At 51.7% G+C, this 17,252-nt stretch overlaps 7 protein-coding genes across 7 annotated transcripts; 3 read left to right on the top strand and 4 right to left on the bottom strand.

Annotated features, from left to right (window-relative positions):
• Window positions 1-752: 752 nt before the first annotated feature.
• Window positions 753-3,279, bottom strand: N7468_007782 (uncharacterized protein; the record flags this gene model as incomplete). The annotated part of the gene is made up of 7 exons (XM_058477078.1): window positions 753-1,111; window positions 1,171-1,670; window positions 1,721-2,674; window positions 2,728-2,899; window positions 2,956-2,993; window positions 3,042-3,096; window positions 3,150-3,279. The coding sequence occupies 7 exons, from the start codon at window positions 3,277-3,279 to the stop codon at window positions 753-755; spliced, it is 2,208 nt and encodes a 735-aa protein (XP_058327423.1).
• A 1,042-nt stretch (window positions 3,280-4,321) lies between these two features.
• N7468_007781 (uncharacterized protein) lies at window positions 4,322-7,032 on the top strand (the record flags this gene model as incomplete). The annotated part of the gene is made up of 3 exons (XM_058477077.1): window positions 4,322-4,447; window positions 4,511-5,591; window positions 5,879-7,032. The coding sequence occupies 3 exons, from the start codon at window positions 4,322-4,324 to the stop codon at window positions 7,030-7,032; spliced, it is 2,361 nt and encodes a 786-aa protein (XP_058327422.1).
• Window positions 7,033-7,590: 558 nt separating this feature from the next.
• N7468_007780 (uncharacterized protein) lies at window positions 7,591-7,899 on the top strand (the record flags this gene model as incomplete). Its single annotated transcript, XM_058477076.1, has 1 exon — window positions 7,591-7,899. One exon carries the CDS (start codon window positions 7,591-7,593, stop codon window positions 7,897-7,899), a length of 309 nt encoding a protein of 102 aa, XP_058327421.1.
• Window positions 7,900-9,282: 1,383 nt separating this feature from the next.
• Window positions 9,283-10,981, bottom strand: N7468_007779 (flavin-containing monooxygenase; the record flags this gene model as incomplete). The annotated part of the gene is made up of 2 exons (XM_058477075.1): window positions 9,283-10,388; window positions 10,450-10,981. The coding sequence occupies 2 exons, from the start codon at window positions 10,979-10,981 to the stop codon at window positions 9,283-9,285; spliced, it is 1,638 nt and encodes a 545-aa protein (XP_058327420.1).
• A 1,752-nt stretch (window positions 10,982-12,733) lies between these two features.
• Window positions 12,734-13,444, top strand: N7468_007778 (uncharacterized protein; the record flags this gene model as incomplete). Its single annotated transcript, XM_058477074.1, has 1 exon — window positions 12,734-13,444. One exon carries the CDS (start codon window positions 12,734-12,736, stop codon window positions 13,442-13,444), a length of 711 nt encoding a protein of 236 aa, XP_058327419.1.
• Window positions 13,445-13,726: 282 nt separating this feature from the next.
• N7468_007777 (aromatic alcohol reductase) lies at window positions 13,727-14,788 on the bottom strand (the record flags this gene model as incomplete). Its single annotated transcript, XM_058477073.1, has 2 exons — window positions 13,727-14,671; window positions 14,720-14,788. 2 exons carry the CDS (start codon window positions 14,786-14,788, stop codon window positions 13,727-13,729), a joined length of 1,014 nt encoding a protein of 337 aa, XP_058327418.1.
• Window positions 14,789-15,146: 358 nt separating this feature from the next.
• Window positions 15,147-16,724, bottom strand: N7468_007776 (fungal specific transcription factor domain-containing protein; the record flags this gene model as incomplete). Its single annotated transcript, XM_058477072.1, has 1 exon — window positions 15,147-16,724. The coding sequence occupies one exon, from the start codon at window positions 16,722-16,724 to the stop codon at window positions 15,147-15,149; it is 1,578 nt and encodes a 525-aa protein (XP_058327417.1).
• Between the last annotated feature and the right edge of the window lie 528 nt (window positions 16,725-17,252).

The raw sequence follows: 17,252 nt of genomic DNA, 5'->3' as shown, positions 1-17,252 counted from the left end.
CGCATTTCCGCCCCACGGTCTCCACACTTCTAGCAATTTTGTAGAGAAAACGGAATCGAATTGAGTTCTAGTCTTAGCAGTCCCTGTTTCGAGCCCCATTGACCTGTGATCTTCCCGCACCACCGCTTCTGTGGAATCGTTGGTTTGTAGAACTAGAGATTATGTTGATGTTCGGTAATAAGCACTGATATAGAACAAGTCGATGGGAACGAGCATGGCCAGGTTCAGCAGAGCGAAGAGGATAAACCCAAGTAAGAAACTGCGTCGATGAGATAGGGCGCGGTTTCGTTGATCAGATCCCCCGCGAGCGAGAATGACACCGTTGCGACTGAAGTGCCTCGTGCACGGAAAACCAAGAAAATTGGTCAAGGAGAGCATACTAGCCCCGCGACTACCGAGTACTGGCAGGCTCTTCCTGAGCGTGTCTGTTTAATAGACCTGGGGACAGAAATATTGAATCGCCGCTCTTGGGGCCCTGGAATTGACTTGCAACAGAAGAATGAACAGAGCACACGGTTCGTCTCCGGTCAGATTTCCAAGTGGAACCGCAGGCCGTCGTGGTCGCCTACCACGAATCCTTCGCTTCCCGTCGCTAAGCAGTTGTCAGCATGAGGTCTGATCACAGCGATCACAGGAAACAAAAAGAAACCCAAGTATTTAGGTCTACTAGGAAGATTCGAGTTGGCTCAGGCTGTACGTGATATATTTCTGGTCTGCTTGTATATCGTTAAAGGTCATAAATATCTCGTAAATTATTCATGAATCGTCTCACTGCCACTATAGGGGCCTTGTTCCTCCGAGCCCATACTTCCCTCTGAGATCACCGAGTCATGGCGCGGGCGTTGCATATGACCATCAAACGATTCCTGGAAATGTGAGGTCCTGCTGGTGACTACATTATCGATGGATAGAGATGGAACTGTTGATCGCGTCGAAGTACTCCGATAGTGGCCTTGGACGGACCCAGAGTCAGAACCGGTAGTGTTCTGAGGCGAGATTGGGGGAGAGACCGGGGATGGAAACTCGTTTGACGGGCTCCCGGGCGCAGAGTCATCAGTCTTCGCGACATTCTCGTTATATTCGGTAGGAAGCTCAGCCGGTGCGGAGGAATCTGACTCCAATTAAAATCTGCAACACTCGCAAGTCCCTGGAGCCGGGAACCAAACTGACCTGGGATTTCATGTACCACGCCCCCTCCGGATTCGACGGACAAAGGAGTCACACCGGTGCCAAGGGACTCATCGATCGTCGAGGTGTTAGGGCCAGAGGAGATATTCGCCCCTGTTTCCACACCAGTTGAGGTCGACTGAGGGCCCGGCCTCGGGGATGTAGGACCCCCTCCGTACATCAAGTTCTCCCGATCAGGCTCATTGGCCTCGAGCTCCTTGGCTTCTTCCATTACCTTGCCTTTGCGCCGGAGGTGGCGCCGGCGGAGGAACCAAAAGCCAACGAGCAGCGCGATCACCAGGAGCCCACCGAGGACTCCAATCACCGCAGCTGCCCATGTGGGAAATCCACCGCTGCCTCCCCCGGACTTCGGGGTATCGGTACTGCTGGTGTTGTACGGATAATAGGTCGAAATGGTCTTTGAGTATTTTGTCCCCAAAATACCACTGAGAGACGCATTGGTCCATTTATCCGGGCCAGTGCTAGTCGCACCACCAGAGGCACTAGAACCCAAGTAAGTAATTTGCCGTGCCTGCTAGGAGGATGAACTCACCTTCCCCCTATTTCTCTCGTGACAAGATTTGGCACCTTGTAGGAGTGACTGTAGACTGCGGGGTCATATTGGCTCTCGAAAACCAAGGTATTGAGATTAAAGTTGACGATGACACCATCTTCCAAGCACTGTGTCGTGCCGGACCGGTAGCCGCCAACTGCGAACATTTGGTCCGGGTAAACCTGGAGGCACCGATGGCCACTGCGGCCGTGGGTTGAAGTCCCGTTGTATGCTTTGAACCATATGAACGACGGAAGGGACAGGATATACACGTCGTCGGACGGGATTTCCGTCTGATCGAGACCGCTGTATCCACCGTAGATGTAAATGTTATGAGAAGAACCATCCTCAGCACTCGCCAAGACCGAGCAGAACTCGGTCAATTGCGGTGGAATATCCCCGGTTGTGTTTTGAAGGTACCATTCGCCAGATTGCAAGTCGTAGATGGACAATGTCTCCATGAACGTTGGACTGATCCGCTGGCTTTGCTCTTTCTGTGATGAGTTCAGCCCCACGTCGCTCCAGAACTGTGCGGGTTGGACGACCCCTCCAATGGCCACCAACACCCCCGACTCTGATACAGGGACCCAAACAAGCTCTGCATTAGCCCGCGGCGGGACAAAGGACGGAAGGGTCATGTTAGTCCACTTCCCCTGGCCTAGATCGGACATATCGACGCTGATCAAAGTGTTGGCGAGGGATAGCGCATCGTAGTAATAGGTAAAGTCACCCCAGTCTGACGCACGCATTCCGCTGAAATAGAAGCCCTTGTTCTCACTAGGAGCTGACGCCCCCGCACCGTTGGTGATGTACCGGGTGACATTGTCGGGGAGGGTCTCCGTGCTCCAACTGGGACTGAAATCCTCTCGATACGGCCCGGACTGGTACGCGGCATATGACATTACAAGGTTTCCAGGGGGCGATGAGGTACCGGTGGTGCTTTCTAGGAACCCTCTGCGGTGCTTGTGAGCTCAAAAATCTTTGGGATGATACAGGGACTAACCAACCCGTAAATGTAAAATTCGTCGTCGTTGGCAAGCATTGCCCCGTCGACGTAGTTGGGAGACAGATTCCCGTAGCCGGTCCCTTTGGTGGCATTGTTGATGAGCGAGGTGAAGTTAGATGTGTTATCAAAAGGTGTCGAGAGATTAAAACTGTAGTAAAGCCCCGATGATCCATCTGGTGTCGCATTAGGTCAAGTTTCTATGATAGTTCACCTCGATTGAGCAGCTTACCATCGTTATTATAGGTCACACAGCCGTCGTCGAATCCCCTAGAGAATGGTAAGTAGATTTATTAACCGGGAGATTGCAACACCGACTGTTGATACCACAGATATCCCCCATCGAGATAAATTGTGTCGCGTATCACATTTGCTAGAGAACCTTCAGTATGGCCCGTATCCAAGTCGGGGGGCGAAGGTCCTGACCTCGCACTTCTTGCCAATTACAAATGCTCACATTAATCTGACGCGTGAAGGTGCTGCATGCTGCTGCGGCGCCCTCGATACAGAGCACCAGCTGGACGCACCATAATAGTCCTTGCGAGCGTATGTTCATCGTCAAGTCTCCGAGTCGGAGGCGTCCCCTAGGCCTATGAAACAATCTGTGGAGGAGGAAAACAAAGTCTTGGCTACGCTAGTTCACGGATTAATTTTACAAAGTCTTCGACACAAAGAGAAAAAAAGGCAGGAACCGCCTCGGGGGGCAGCGGGGCCACCGGGCTTTGTGCTAATGCGGCTTTGTCTGGTCAACTTTGACCTCTTGAATGGACCTCCACGGCCGAATCAGGCATCGCAGCATCCGCCATTCCCTCTGCAGAGCTGCACATGTACGTGCTTCCTTAGCAAAGTGACCCTAGATGCATCTGACTCCAGAGCTTGACGAGTGAACTTATTCGACCCGACGAGGGATCGGCGGGTTGCATGGGGCTACTGGGGCCCGGCGGGGAGATACGGCAGCTGGACGCCCAACGAACGGGGGCCTTGAAAGCCCTGAAATGCATCACTAGCAGCACTAAACCCACTAAAGTGCCGTGGTGGGGCCACCCAATGCCCGAACGGATCGGACAGACTGGGCCCCGGCTTCAGACGAACAAAACAAAGAAAAGAGGGAAAGAAGAAATTTGCATTTTCTTCCAGGCCCAGAAGGGAACATGGCTGGCCGATCGAGACCTTTGGGAACCATATCCCTGCCGCTGAAGAGCAACCCGGCTGGACAGTTCCCAATCACGCATCGTCGCTCTACACACGGGACTTACGTGGGTCCATTGACAAGGTGGCAGATGCACTCCAGGCCGCAATGGAGGTCATATCCCTTCGGATTCAGCCGCAAAGGAGCTCCAAAGTCAATGGATGACCTGTCTCTCCCCGAGTGGGCTGGTTGGGAAGAGGAGGGGGGGGGAACCGTGCATGACACTAACTCCTCCCGAATAATCGAGACGTTGGAAGCATTTCGTATGCCGGACTAAAAACCCCCTCTACGCAGACTAAAGCTGCCGGTCTGGTTCTTTGCTGGCCCTGTCCCTTTTGCTCTGTTTGCTTCCCCCACTCCCCTCGTGGTGATTGCCAACGGTCTTTAAGACCCTCGACCACAAGAAATCATGAGGCTCTCCAGCGCTTGGCTGTCGCTGTTGGCGATAGTTCCGTGGCCTGTCAGTGCAAGTGGCTCTGATCATGCGAGGAGAGAAACTGAGACAGTGACAGAGATAGTGACCAAGGCCGGAGTGGTAAGTAGATATAGAGCTTCGAATGTTACAGGCGCCAATCTCGGTTGCTAACACCTCGCGTAGACTTCGACTCAGACTGTCTGGCAATGCAGCCCGGCGTCAATCACACCATTTCCAGCTTTTGACAAGCGGAGTCCCAAAGACCAATACACGACTGCGCCACCTGCATTGCTAGGCAGCACAAGCCAGATGGGACCCGAAGGGTTGACCATTTCTGTGACTGTGGCAATTACAGTCTGGATTGGACTGGGTGAAGAAACTGTGACTGAAACCATTCACGATACGACAACCGCGACAGTCACAGATGTTTCGACTACAACGGCCACCCTAGGCGCAACGACAGTGACTGTCTCGCCCACGCCACAGCCAGGAAGTACTGTGACGGACACTGTGACAGCGACGGTAACGTCTATCGTGGGTGGGTCGACAGTCACAGTCCCTGGGGCTGGCACGACAGCCACGCTAACGTCCACCGTGGGAGGCTCGACAGTCACAATCCCTGGGGCTGGCACGACAGCGACTGTAATCTCAACTGTTGGGGCAACTACAATTACTTCCACTGTCGGCGGTACGACGGTCACTTTGTCTCCTACAGAGCCAGTAGGAACCACTGTAGTTTCCACCGTGGCTGGAACGACAGTCACTCTGTCGGAGCCCGACGAAACAATCACATTGGTCTCGACAGACTACATATCGGGGTCTGTCATCATATCTGGATCGATTCTGACGTTGCCGCCTACAACCGTGACACTGTCAGGATCTGATTCAGCGACCACTGTGGTCTCGACCGAACCGGGTTCTACTATTACATCAGTCATAATAGAGCCTCCTACTACAGTCACAGTTCCCGGAACCACTTCGACCTTGCCTCCGTCGACCAGTACGTTGACAATAACCATCCCAGCAACTACGGTGACAGAATCAGGTTCGACCAGGACTTTGCCGCCGTCAACTACAACGTCAGTCACGACGCTGCCGGGTAGCACTGTCACACAGTCTGAGACTACAACTGTTCTGCCTGGGTCAACCGTGACCTCCATCATCACTCGGCCGGAGACGACAATTGCTGGATCCACGTCGATTGAGACGGTATCTGTGACCGTGTTCCTAACAACAACGTTGACTGACACAGTCACCCTCTCTGGTATATAAACCCATCACGATGGGCTAAATGCTTTCTGCCCCGGCTAACCCGTCCTAGTGACTGACAAAGTGTCCGTAACTGCGACCGAAATCAGTTCAACCGATGGTGCGACGGAGACACAGACTTCGACGATCACAACTCTGAAACTTTGTCCCCCGATCACCGGCGCTAACCCAACGTATACCCCTGCTTCTCCCTGCCAAACAACTACCTTTGGGGCTGTCCTCCCGGGTTTCTTTGCTCACCCTCTCGAACCTCTGGTGACCGTAAAGGCTGCAACGTGGAAGTCAGTCTTCCTCCGGAGGACTATGTGTGCGCGCCCGACGAATGTATTCCTGCGCCGGCCTTATACGAAAACAACAATGGCTCTGTGTGGAGTGTACATGCTGAGCAGCTAAATCTTTATAATGTGTCGACTCAATACTTCAATCTGGACCCGACAATCTTCGAGTTGAACTATACGACTGTATTCAATAGCTCAAACCCAGCGCTCAAGACTATCCAGAAGCGAGCTGCTTCCGAGTCCCAGAGTGGTGCCAGATCTTTTTGGGACTTCATCTCGGGGCAAAAAGAGAAGAGGGATCCAGTTGACAATGTACCAAGTAACTGCTATAATGACTGTGCTTCGGTCGCATTGGATGGGCAGAGAGAAGGAAAGTCCGACTCGCTTTGTGATGCTGAATCCAAGTTCATGGAAGCTCTGGACCGCTGTCACACATGTATTGACCATTGGTCCAATGGGGGTGAAGACTCATACTCCCAGATCATGATACCCAATTTTGCACCGTGGCTGGATTTCTGTAATGGGAAGTCCTCAACATCAACGGCTGCTACACCGACTACGACATCAGCGACGGCCACCACCACTGCTACAATAACTACGACCACGGAGACGGCAGGAACTAGCACTAGCATCACTCTGAGCACTGGAAAGACCAGCACTGACAAGAGCACTAGTGGGGCATCCACCATGCCTGAAACGTCTGCAAAACCCACAGAGATTGCGACATCAAGTGGAACGGCTACTGAGAACGCAACCACGTCCGCAGGGCTTTCCACGACTGTCACAGGCTCGACAACGACTCATGATACTACAAGGGCCCACACGGTGTCTTCGTTCTTTTCTACCACCTCCACCACCGTTCTTTCTGAAACTATGGTCATTGGGAGTGGGACGACAAGTACACTGGGTGTGACTGACAGCCAGGCAGCTACAGGTGGGGCGAGCCCAGGAAAAAGCACTGAGGACCCCAAAACTACTTCGGCCGACGTTGCAGGCACAACATCTGCTGCCGTATCAGGTACAGGCGACGGGAGTCAATCAAGTTCAGCGAGCATTTCCCCATCAGCCACCCGGGGATTCAATGCGGCGCCTTCTCTGAGCCCGCCCCGAAGGAGCTTGCTCTACCTTGTATCGGCCATAGTTGCTTTATTGTTTTGAGTTAATGATGTAGCCGCTTTGGCCATAATATTTGATTTAATAATTATTAATGAACTCACGGGTTAGCTGATTAGAAGTCATGCGCCAGCCGTTCCGAAAGCCAGGAAATCTAGTTTATGTGGCGTATTGCTGTATAGACTAACTTACACCTTCCCAATCCTTCCTGTCCCAGTTGGCCGCCTTGGCTGTCTTATCAGGCCATCCACGGCCCTAAATTGCGCTTCCAACTCTCTTAAATGTAACTTGTGGCAATACACTGTTTCTTTACTAGTCAGATGAGCCCTACAATATAATGGGATATATCACGTCTTACTTTATTTGCATAACTGCCCTTCAGCATATTCTGTACCCCGCTTGGACTTCGATTGGCAATGATTTGTTCCACCAGAATTTCATTGCTACCACCTGTGCCGATAGAAGGCAGCAGAGTCCAAGATTTGTCCATCTAGCTCATATCACCCGAAGCATACTGATCCTATCTATGGTCCCGATCTTGATAGCCGCAAAAGCCGGCAATATCCACAGGCGGTCAAAACTAGGAACAAAAGCGGTAAGTACATGGCCAATGGCACGTACCGCCTTCCAAGGGCACTATCGGTCGCTGTACGCGTGATCGACCTTTCGCTACTGAAAAACGTCAATCTGCCTATCATGCGACGCAAAATTGATATCGATGCTCATGAGCAGGAGGTTACGCGCCTTTATCAGAATGGAACCCCTACAGACACAATCAAGGCTCTCCTCAAGGGCCGAGGCGTTACGATCTCAGATCGCACGCTCCGACACCGGCTGGAAGAGTGGGGTCTCCGTACGCCTCGGGTGAGAACGTATGTACCTCCACACCCCGTAGAGTGGCTATGGGTCTAATGGCTATGATGCTATAGATGCGACAATGAAGCTCTGCATCAGCGAGTAAAGGAACTGCATGACCAGCGGTTGCCAACCCATAAAATCAAAGAAACCCTAGCTTCTGAAGGAACCCCGATCTCAGATCGTACACTCTCCAATCTCCGGAGGAAATTAGGCATTAAGCTCCGCACCGACGACCCAGCGGCAAGGAAACAGCAGGAAGATGAGATAAGGGTCATCCTGCTGGAAGAGTACAGGAAAGGAACCATCCAAGGATTTGGTCGAAAGCTTTTGCAACAGTTTTTACAAAATCGCGGCATTTTCTACCCTCGGTGCGTGCCATTTTTCGTTCACGATGGACCTCCCTTTTTAACACGTCTCCATTAGAGACCGCATTATCAAAGTGTACAACGAACTTGTGCCTGGCGGACAAGGCCCGATAGGACTGCACCCAAAAGAAAGCGGCAGAGCTGGAGCATCTGCCGGGGGATATAATGCCAAAGCAGCCCTGAAGATAATCCGCGCAGAGAAAAAAGGTATCAAGCATACACCGTCCTATCGAGCGTCTGCCGTTCTTTCCTGACAGTATATAGCTGCTCGCGATGCTGCCCGCGCGACGGCTGCTGCCTCTGGCCTTGTTCCATCGACAACCACGCCCATTCCAACTTCCAACATCACTAAGAAGCCTGCCTTGAGTAGAATAAACAGGGCGAATCCAAGGCCGGACTCGTCCATTGGACAGGATTCAACCAGCATACCTCAATCCCCGGTTAGGCCCAGTTCAAGAACCTGCGCCTTCGACTTTAACAATACACCTATCGCAATGCCTCAGAATCTGGGTTATGGGCCTGGCAATGGTATACTTCCCAGGAAAGACCTTCTTTGTCTGATGAAGACTAATTATACTAGGAATGGTAAATCATCCATCAGTAAATCCGCAGCCAAGTGGACGTCACGATCTGGCGGCCCGTCGAGCCTGGTTAGAAGCCGAACTCCAACGAGTAGAGATGGAGGAGGCGCAGTTGAGTGGGAGCGGACCTCTTGGTATGCAAGGCTACCAACTGTGACGACATCTCATTGTGCGCAGCCTGAAACATTCAATACCCGCTGGTTAGGAATTGTAATTTGTATTGAACCAGAAGCGAAAACCATAAGCTCCCCCTGAGTTAAGATACATCGGATGTCTGTAGTCTAATTCTGCTGCCCTTTCATGTATCATCTCTAATCCGTCTTGTAGTGGTTCAAACCCCTTTCGATGGCAGAAATCTGCAAAGCCAAGATAGGAGCAAATTGTCTTGACCACATAAAACTGCCTGTTGTGATCCAAAGGCCTGGCAATCCAGTTGGCCTCCATATCTGAGAAGGCTGTCAGTAACTTCCAAGTCTAGTGGGTATCTGCTATCAACCTACTCCGATTCGTTCCTGGCTCTCATCTAAGCCAAACACATCTCCTATCTTGTCCATAACAGATTTGCCCATGAGACGCTCAATCACCTTTGAGCCGCGTTCGAAGCCAGTCGCCAGAACAACAATGTCAGACTGGATTCTGGTGCCATCGCGCAGGATTACGCCTTCTGGGCAATACCCCTGGACGCCTTGTTCACATCTCCGGATCTGAATGCGACCGTCGATGATCATCTGGGATGCCCCTTGATCAATGTAGAAGTGGCCTCCTTTAATGAGTTGGTAGTCGACTAGACTGTCTCCATTTCCTCTCTTGACTGCTAAACCAGCATTTTCCAACCCATCCAGCAACGCCTTGTCATTAGCTGACATCATCTGAGATGCCCCTACCCCGAGAGTGCGAACGAGAGGCGTTGGAAAAGAGTTCCCCAAAAGATCTGCATCCTCAGTACTCACCCCTGGAGTGTTCCAAAGAGCCAGCTGGAACGTTTCCAATGAGTCGAGAGACGCGACATAAATCGGGTTGCGTTGCACCATTGTCACTGTCTTTGCCCCGTGGTGGGCAAAGTCTTTGGCGATGTCGTGCGCACTGGTTCCGGACCCAATTATTGTGATCTTCTTGCTTTGAATACCCGGCACCAGGGCCGCTGATCGATGTGCAGACGTGTGGTAGATCTCTCCTTTGAATGAATCTTCATCAGGGAAATCGGGACGCACTGCGGTATCACTGAAAAGACCAGTGGCCAAGACAACGTGTTTTGGTTGGATGGTTTTGGTTCCCTGGTCATTCTGCAGGTCCACCGAATATCGTTGCGTCGAGTCACTGTACTCAATTCGCTTCGCGATCGTGCCATGCTGGATGTTAAGACGCATTTTGTCTCCGTAGTGTTCGATCCACCTAACGATATGCGGCTGGTCGAGGTAACGCGGCCAATTACTCGGGAATTTCAGGAATGGGAAGTGATCAGAGTAAATAGGCGTATGCGATCTGATCGATTCATACCTCGCGCGCCATGACTCTCCTGGCCGAGATGTTTTGTCCACGACAAGATATTTTATGCCTAGCTCTTGCAAATGTGCGGCAATTGCAAGCCCAGCCTGACCTATTCAAAAGATTAGCGGAAGCATGTGGGTATGCATCGGGAAAGGGCGACTCGCCTGCACCAACTACCAGAACTTGCAGATGGTCATCCTCTTGGATGGCAGATGGCGATTTCATGCCTTCTGACTCATGAAATCCCTCGAGAACCGTAAATACCGTCCAGGCTTTCCATTCATCTGGCCCAACGTTGGCAAGTCTGAGGATCCCTCTCCCAGCTCCGAAGTTAGTTTTGAAGGTAAATCCGGATTGGATGAACAGAAGGCCGCCCATATCCACCACTTGGGGCTGCAATGCACCTGGGAGCCTTGCATGCAGCTCTTGAAATCCCGTCGTTGAGGTGCCGAGATATTTTCCTATGGCGTCGGCGCCATTGTGACAAGCAATGTCCCACGACAGAGAGATAAAATCCCTCCACCACGATTCTTTTTCAAGAAAATGCCTGTGAATGTCACTCGCACAGGCCTTGCGTAGGCTTTCGGTCAACGAGGATAGCCATTTGTCGACAATGTCAGCTGCATTGAGCTGACCGGGCTCTGCAGCTGAGTGTAGGGCTAATTGAGGAAGAGCCGCCAAGGGCGGATATTCATCAAGCATGATGACCGAATAACTGGCTGAATATTTGAAAGGCTAAGAGGAGGGAATTGGGAGGCCTGCTTTACATATTTCACGACAATCAATGCCCGTTTTATAGCACAGATCAGGCCGGACAGTCCCACTGGGGAGGGCCGGGTATTCGTCCTCAACGGGAATAGTCTCGACTATTCGTCCCAGTCGGGTAAGGCCATAGTATTAGGATCCACCTGAGCCATCTGCGGCATTTGTGGCGTCTGACAAGCCTCACAGGACTTCGAACCAGGACACCTTTCTACGAGGCATTTTATGTGAAAACGAACATTCTGACATTCAAAGTACAAGGTGCTGGAAGGGATCGCCGCTCACATCCCATCGACACCGCATTGCCGGAACCATCTGGCCCCCATTCACTAAGCTCAAACTGGGTGTCTGATGCTGTGACTTGAAGCACATAGAAAAATGCCACCAGGGAATACACGTAGGAGGACAGGATGTCTCATATGCAGGAAACGCCACCTTCAATGTGATGAGCAGCATCCGACTTGGTATGTACATCGATATGAAGGATGTCGGGCAACCGGCCAGGCTTCACGGGCAGGTTTGGCAGGGGACCCGCATTCAGCTGGCGTGGCCTCGGATCCAGATGGTACTGACAGCTGATCATAGTCAAAGATGTATTGACAGCAAAAGATTATGCAGCTATCCATCCCCTGTCATCCCACTTCGAGACCGAAGGATCCTGCAAAGAAATGCACTCCCGCCGGGGCAGCAAGCCCCGTGGCCTTTGATGAGCTCTGGCATCACCGACCTTAGATTAAAGGCGAGCACGACAATCGACGCTTTTGACAGCCTGCCTTTGAAGATGCCGTTTAAGTCGCAGGAATTATACTACTATTGTACGCGTCGCCCAGGCACATGGGGAGATTACCGGCTCACGTCTTGCAGTCTACCACAGTGGAGCAGCATTTGGAGTAGCCCCAACGGATCCAAAAGACGATTGGTTCGTGAGAACTGATGAATTCACATGCGGGAACTGAAATATGCTAACACAGAGTCCTCAAAGTATCGCTCTGGCAACGCTAGATGAACATGCACTTCGAAGCACGATTCTGATCGCCGCCATTCATTACTCATGGAATAGCGGTAGCCTACAGGCCTATGAATCTGCATTCCTGTTTCACAAGGTGGAGAGTATACGTATTATCAACTCGTGGCTCGAGGCATCCGATTCGCAAACATTCATTCTTTGCGTGAGGCAAATCTTAACGATATGTTTGGCCGAGGTGCGTACTGATACCTTGTCAGCATGTGAATGAGATAGAAAGCTTAGAAACTGATCTGGTAGGCTTGCTTCGGAAACATACCCGCTGCGGAGACTCATCTGAACGGAATTATGGCACTTTTTCAGTCTCGCAGGCAATCGCATGATTCCTCGGAGGCTTTTAATATTCAAGTTGAACTTGCCAACCGTTATCTGATGCTGTGCGTCTGAAAGTCCCTCACCTACGATGAGAGATGCCCGCTGACATATATCACCTTGAACCGCGCAGCACATCTTGCTTTCTTTTAATCCTGAAAGTTCGTCTCGAGGATTTTAAAAGCCTTCGTGCAACACAAGGCATCGACCCGGCCCACGACGATACATCAGCCCACGCCCTGAGACTTATGAAAATGTGGCATAAACGAGAATCTGGGGGGCTGTATACCAGGCTCCAAGCCCTTCGATTGTTCCCCTATTTCTTTAGCCCGCCTCCAATACATAGTCGGCCCCAGATGATTGATGTTTCGCCATTAATTCACCGTCTGAGAGGGCTCACTGAAGCCGTTGACCACTTCCACGCCGAACCAAATGCAGAGAACCTCGATGCTATATGGAACAATGGCGGTCCTACAAAGCTTCTCCGGGAGCTAGTTACGTCCCATGCTGTGTCGTTTACGAAGGATGACGTGAATTTGTGGAAACCGACCCAACAACTACCATCAGAGCACTCTCTTGAGTCGTCTTGGAGCGGCATCACTGCCACCATGGAGCTTTATATGCACAGTGTGCTCAACATTCTCAATAGAGGCGAACCAATTGAGTTCCAACTGCTCTACCATGTCGCTTTGATCACTAAAGAGGACATATGGAACACCCGCGACGATATGGAGGGGAACCATGGAACCCGGCGCCAATCACTTTGGTTATGGAAAGTCTTCATAGGGCTCTTGGCTTTGAGCAAGCGCCAAAACAGCCTTATGGCTCGCCAGATGAAGCCTGGGTCGGATCGGCCTATAGAGTCTCCATCAAAGGCACATATCGGAGTAATCTATGAATGGCTTTGTGATTGTGCGCGTGGCTGGAGTATGACCACGAAAATAAGACTCTGGAAAGATGTCAAGGCTGTGCTAACGACAATTACCTGGCCAATTGAGCTACCGGGTGATGTGAGTGATCATGTTGCAAACGTATGGAACAAGAGCATCCTAGAACGTGATGCATAATCCTGGAATCTAATGCTTTGGGGACACTCGATCCGCCTGGTTATTTCCACCATTAATTTGTCATCAAAAATATTCGACTCATCATGCATATAGTATATAGAAAGTTGACCTCTTTCACATTAACACCTTGAATCTCTGACAAGAAGGATGAATACAGCACGGGAATAGTTATAACCTGTGACTAGTACGTATTATTAACGACCAGTAGTCGACTTGACTGGCTTAATCTTATCTTGAGATCTCATGATAGGAAATGAAACGGAGCGACTCCAACTTCTCTGCCTAACTAGCCATGCGCTCCACACGGAGTTGCAGCTCCTTGACTAATGCTATTCCAACCTTAGTGGAATCATCCAAGCTTTCAACTGGCAGCCCGAGCAGCTCATTTTGTGCCTTGGCTGAGAAGTCACTTGGGTCATCGGGGAAGAAGCCCCTCGCATACAGCTGCTTGCTAAACCCTGCCATATTGCCAGATTTCACTAGTGTTTGGCCATCCTCGTATCGCTCCTGGGTAGACTCGTGGCTAACCGCCCAGTCCGCGTCGGTGGTGCCGGTGACACGTTTGACGCTCTCGAATATGTCGTTTTGGCAGATGACGAAGCTCTTGATGTAAATACCCCTTTGGAGGAACGCCGACACAGTAAGGCTTCGGTCATTCTCGTCCTCTGGTAGCTCTTTCAGGCTCAAAACCTTGGCCACGGCGCGGCCGACTTGGGACAAGGTCGAGGTCGAGATCTTGGTGTTGCCATCGTCATATATAGTCAGGGAACGCTTGTCAAAGTCGAAGCCAAAGCGTTGCTCGCCGCCAGCTAAGCTATAATCGTACCAAAACCCACAACACATAGCCGTCCACTGCATGCCGAGGGTCTCAATCTCATCCCTATTAGCCTTCCCGCCGGGCCCCAGCAATGTATCCTCTCCCTGTTTAACATCTTCGATGTCACCACCATACCAATTAGGCATGACGTAGGGAACACCGGCCTTACTGGCTGCCTGGAAAAGCTTGCTCTGGGAGTCCCGAGGCGCAGTGGGGGCCATGGTGATGATCAAAAATTGCTGGCCCTCAAGGGCAGCAACAATTGTGGACTCATCGTTGTAATCGACTGGCGCTACAAGCACGCCACTGGGGAGTTTGTTACTGCTATCCTTGCGTGACAATGCTGTAACTGTATGTTTGCCGGTCTTCAAGAGTTCGGTAGCAATGTGCGACCCAAGCGTGCCTCCCGCCTGAAGGAATTAGTGCCGCGCGTGCAGGAAGCTGAGGGTCTTACTCACTCCGACAATGGCGACTCGCTCGACGCGATTTTTGAATCCCACAGCTTGGGTATTGGCGTACTTGAGCATCGTGATGGGCAAGACTGTCAATGGCAGTGACTGTGGTCCGATTCAAATCTGTCGGCGCGTATTCACTGAACAGGATATGCGCTCCAGAAGCGGAAAATTCTTTTCAATTTATACCTTTGGTGGGGAGCCTTGTAGGTATTCGTAGATCCTAGTAGCGGGTAAGGCCAGAAGCTTAACTCCGCTTTCCGCCGCAGCAGCCGCAGTCGCAGCCGCAGATCCAGCCATCCCCGCCGACATCCACAAATTGCGAGTTCCAGCCTCGTGCAGTGATAAGGGGACCCACTCCGCATTAGCCGCCGTGGTTGATATTTCCTAGTCACGGAGTTGTATGTCGGCCTCTATAAGGATCTGCACATGGCTACAGCTGGATATCAGGGCCAAGCATCGACAAGTAGGGGTCAGTGAAGAACTGATCCCAATCTAACTCCCAACCCATGTCTGGTATAGGGTTTGTCGACTGGGAGGCTGATAGGGGAGGTAACTGGTAGCTCGCTTCGACAGCTTCCAGTTGAGCCAAATGCTTTCGTTTTTGGGCCATACTAAGGCTGAGCAAATGCCGTGCTATAGACAAGGCTTCACGGGTCAGTAGTGTATCGGCAATCGTGACCAAATTTTCCAAGGCCTTGAAGGCAGTCGGGAGGTGTACGAAGGCAGTCGGGGTGTCGATGGCCAACAGGACGCAGGCATACTGAAAAACACTGCCTATGGTGTTCCAGAATAGACGGCCCTGGCTGGCGAGCTGTTCAGCCGCTGTGATTGCGGCGCTTCCGCTATCGATTACGATATCAATAAAGTCATCCGGTATGTATGTCTTCAGGTGATATACTCGACGATAAAAGCAGAGCGCAATGTCCGCCTTTGTTACCACCAGGAAGGGATGGGCGGACTGGAGCTTGGCTAACTCCTTCAGACGACCAAAGAACTCGCCAGCTGAATCAGAGGCAGTGCAGCCAAGGCTAAAGGGGGAATTCTGAGATGGGATTATCTGGATCAGTTGGACGAATTGATCAGCAACAGACCCTGGCACTGAAAGGATAGGTTGGCAAGTGACCACCCGAAACTGAACGGCGGAACGGTCCTGCTCATAGGAAAGCATGACATGGCCCGCCCAGGAGATCCAGAAGATTCTCCTTAACCGGTCCTCATCCAGGCCAAGGGCCTCAGCGCCGGCCATCGCGGCCATTTTCTTTATGTTCTCATCCATGTGTAACCCCACCGTTTCGCACAGATGCATAACCGTACACGACGCGACCCAGGCATTGTTGGGACGAGTAGTGGCCCGCAAGTACAACACCCTCATACCCCATGCCACAATATGGTCAACACTGAGCATGCGCATGGAGACTGGATCATCGAGAATAGCTTTGGCGTACTGCACCAATTCCGGTTCTCGCGGGTGTCTGTTCGGAGATAGAAATGACCCGAGAGCAGCTATGCCAGCGGCCGCCGCGCTGAAAGCCATCGCACGATTGCTGGGTTTATGATAATAATCGTGACAACGCTGGGCGTAAATCCCAGGGTCTAGCAAGTCACCGATGGGGGCCATGACCGAGAAATATACGTCCGAGAAGAAGGCAAGATCTTCCTCTGAAATAAGCTTCTCCAGCGCACAATGGGCATCTGATACCTCTTCAGGGCGGATACCGAAGTTGTACGCGACCGATCGCATCTTGGGAGGGCTGCCCGAACCAAGAGCCATGCCCAGGACGTGTGGGAATGCCATGGCTGCTGATGCCCCGACGTACCTTACCTTGCGTTCGTCGAAGATACCCGTAGACGCACCCACTACAGCTGTGGAGCTTCTCGCCAGCGATTCCTCAACTGCAGCGGGGGGGTTGCTGGACATGAGTTTGATTTGTCTGAGCACCCGCGGGGCTGATGCGCCTGGGACTGGAAAGTGAAGCATGCACATCGCTTGCGCTACCGGTAGAGTCATCGTATCGACAATCGTAGTCATACGTTGCGCACATCCCACAAGGATATTGGTTGTCACATTTCCGCTTGCGCCGATGGCAAGGGATACATGCCTTTTTTGCACGCTTCCGTTTAGCAGGTGTTGACATGACTGAAGATGTTCAAGACTGCAAATCGTTGGCTACGCAATCGTCCTGCGTCAGTGGATGCCAGGATATAATGTACATATGTAACTCTCAAGCTGGCAGATGAAAGGTTAATCATGTATCATGCGGCAGGCAAAACCAGCGTCGACTCGTAGGCGCATCGTGTTTGTAGTCGAGGGAATTCGCGACCGTGACTTGATGCCTCAGGCATGGAACGCTGCAGGGGCCGGGACCAATTCCACAACTCGGAATACCCATTATGTCTAGTGGGATGCTTACAAACCCAGGAGAAGAAACTCCTCTGAACTTGAACTTGGAAGTGAGATGGAAGGCGCTTACGATTGCGAGAGCCCAGGCTCTCGTGACGAACTCGCACGTAGAAACGCAGAAAATGGGTCGAGCTT

The sequence above is a fragment of the Penicillium chermesinum genome, assembly GCF_028974085.1.
Source record: "Penicillium chermesinum strain IBT 19713 chromosome Unknown utg000006l:1.0-2335141.0:1.0-2336784.0, whole genome shotgun sequence".
In the NCBI taxonomy this organism is placed as follows: Eukaryota; Fungi; Ascomycota; class Eurotiomycetes; order Eurotiales; family Aspergillaceae; genus Penicillium; species Penicillium chermesinum.
The sequence above is the reverse complement of the archived record's forward strand: the minus strand, read 5'-3'. Positions and strand labels throughout refer to the sequence as shown.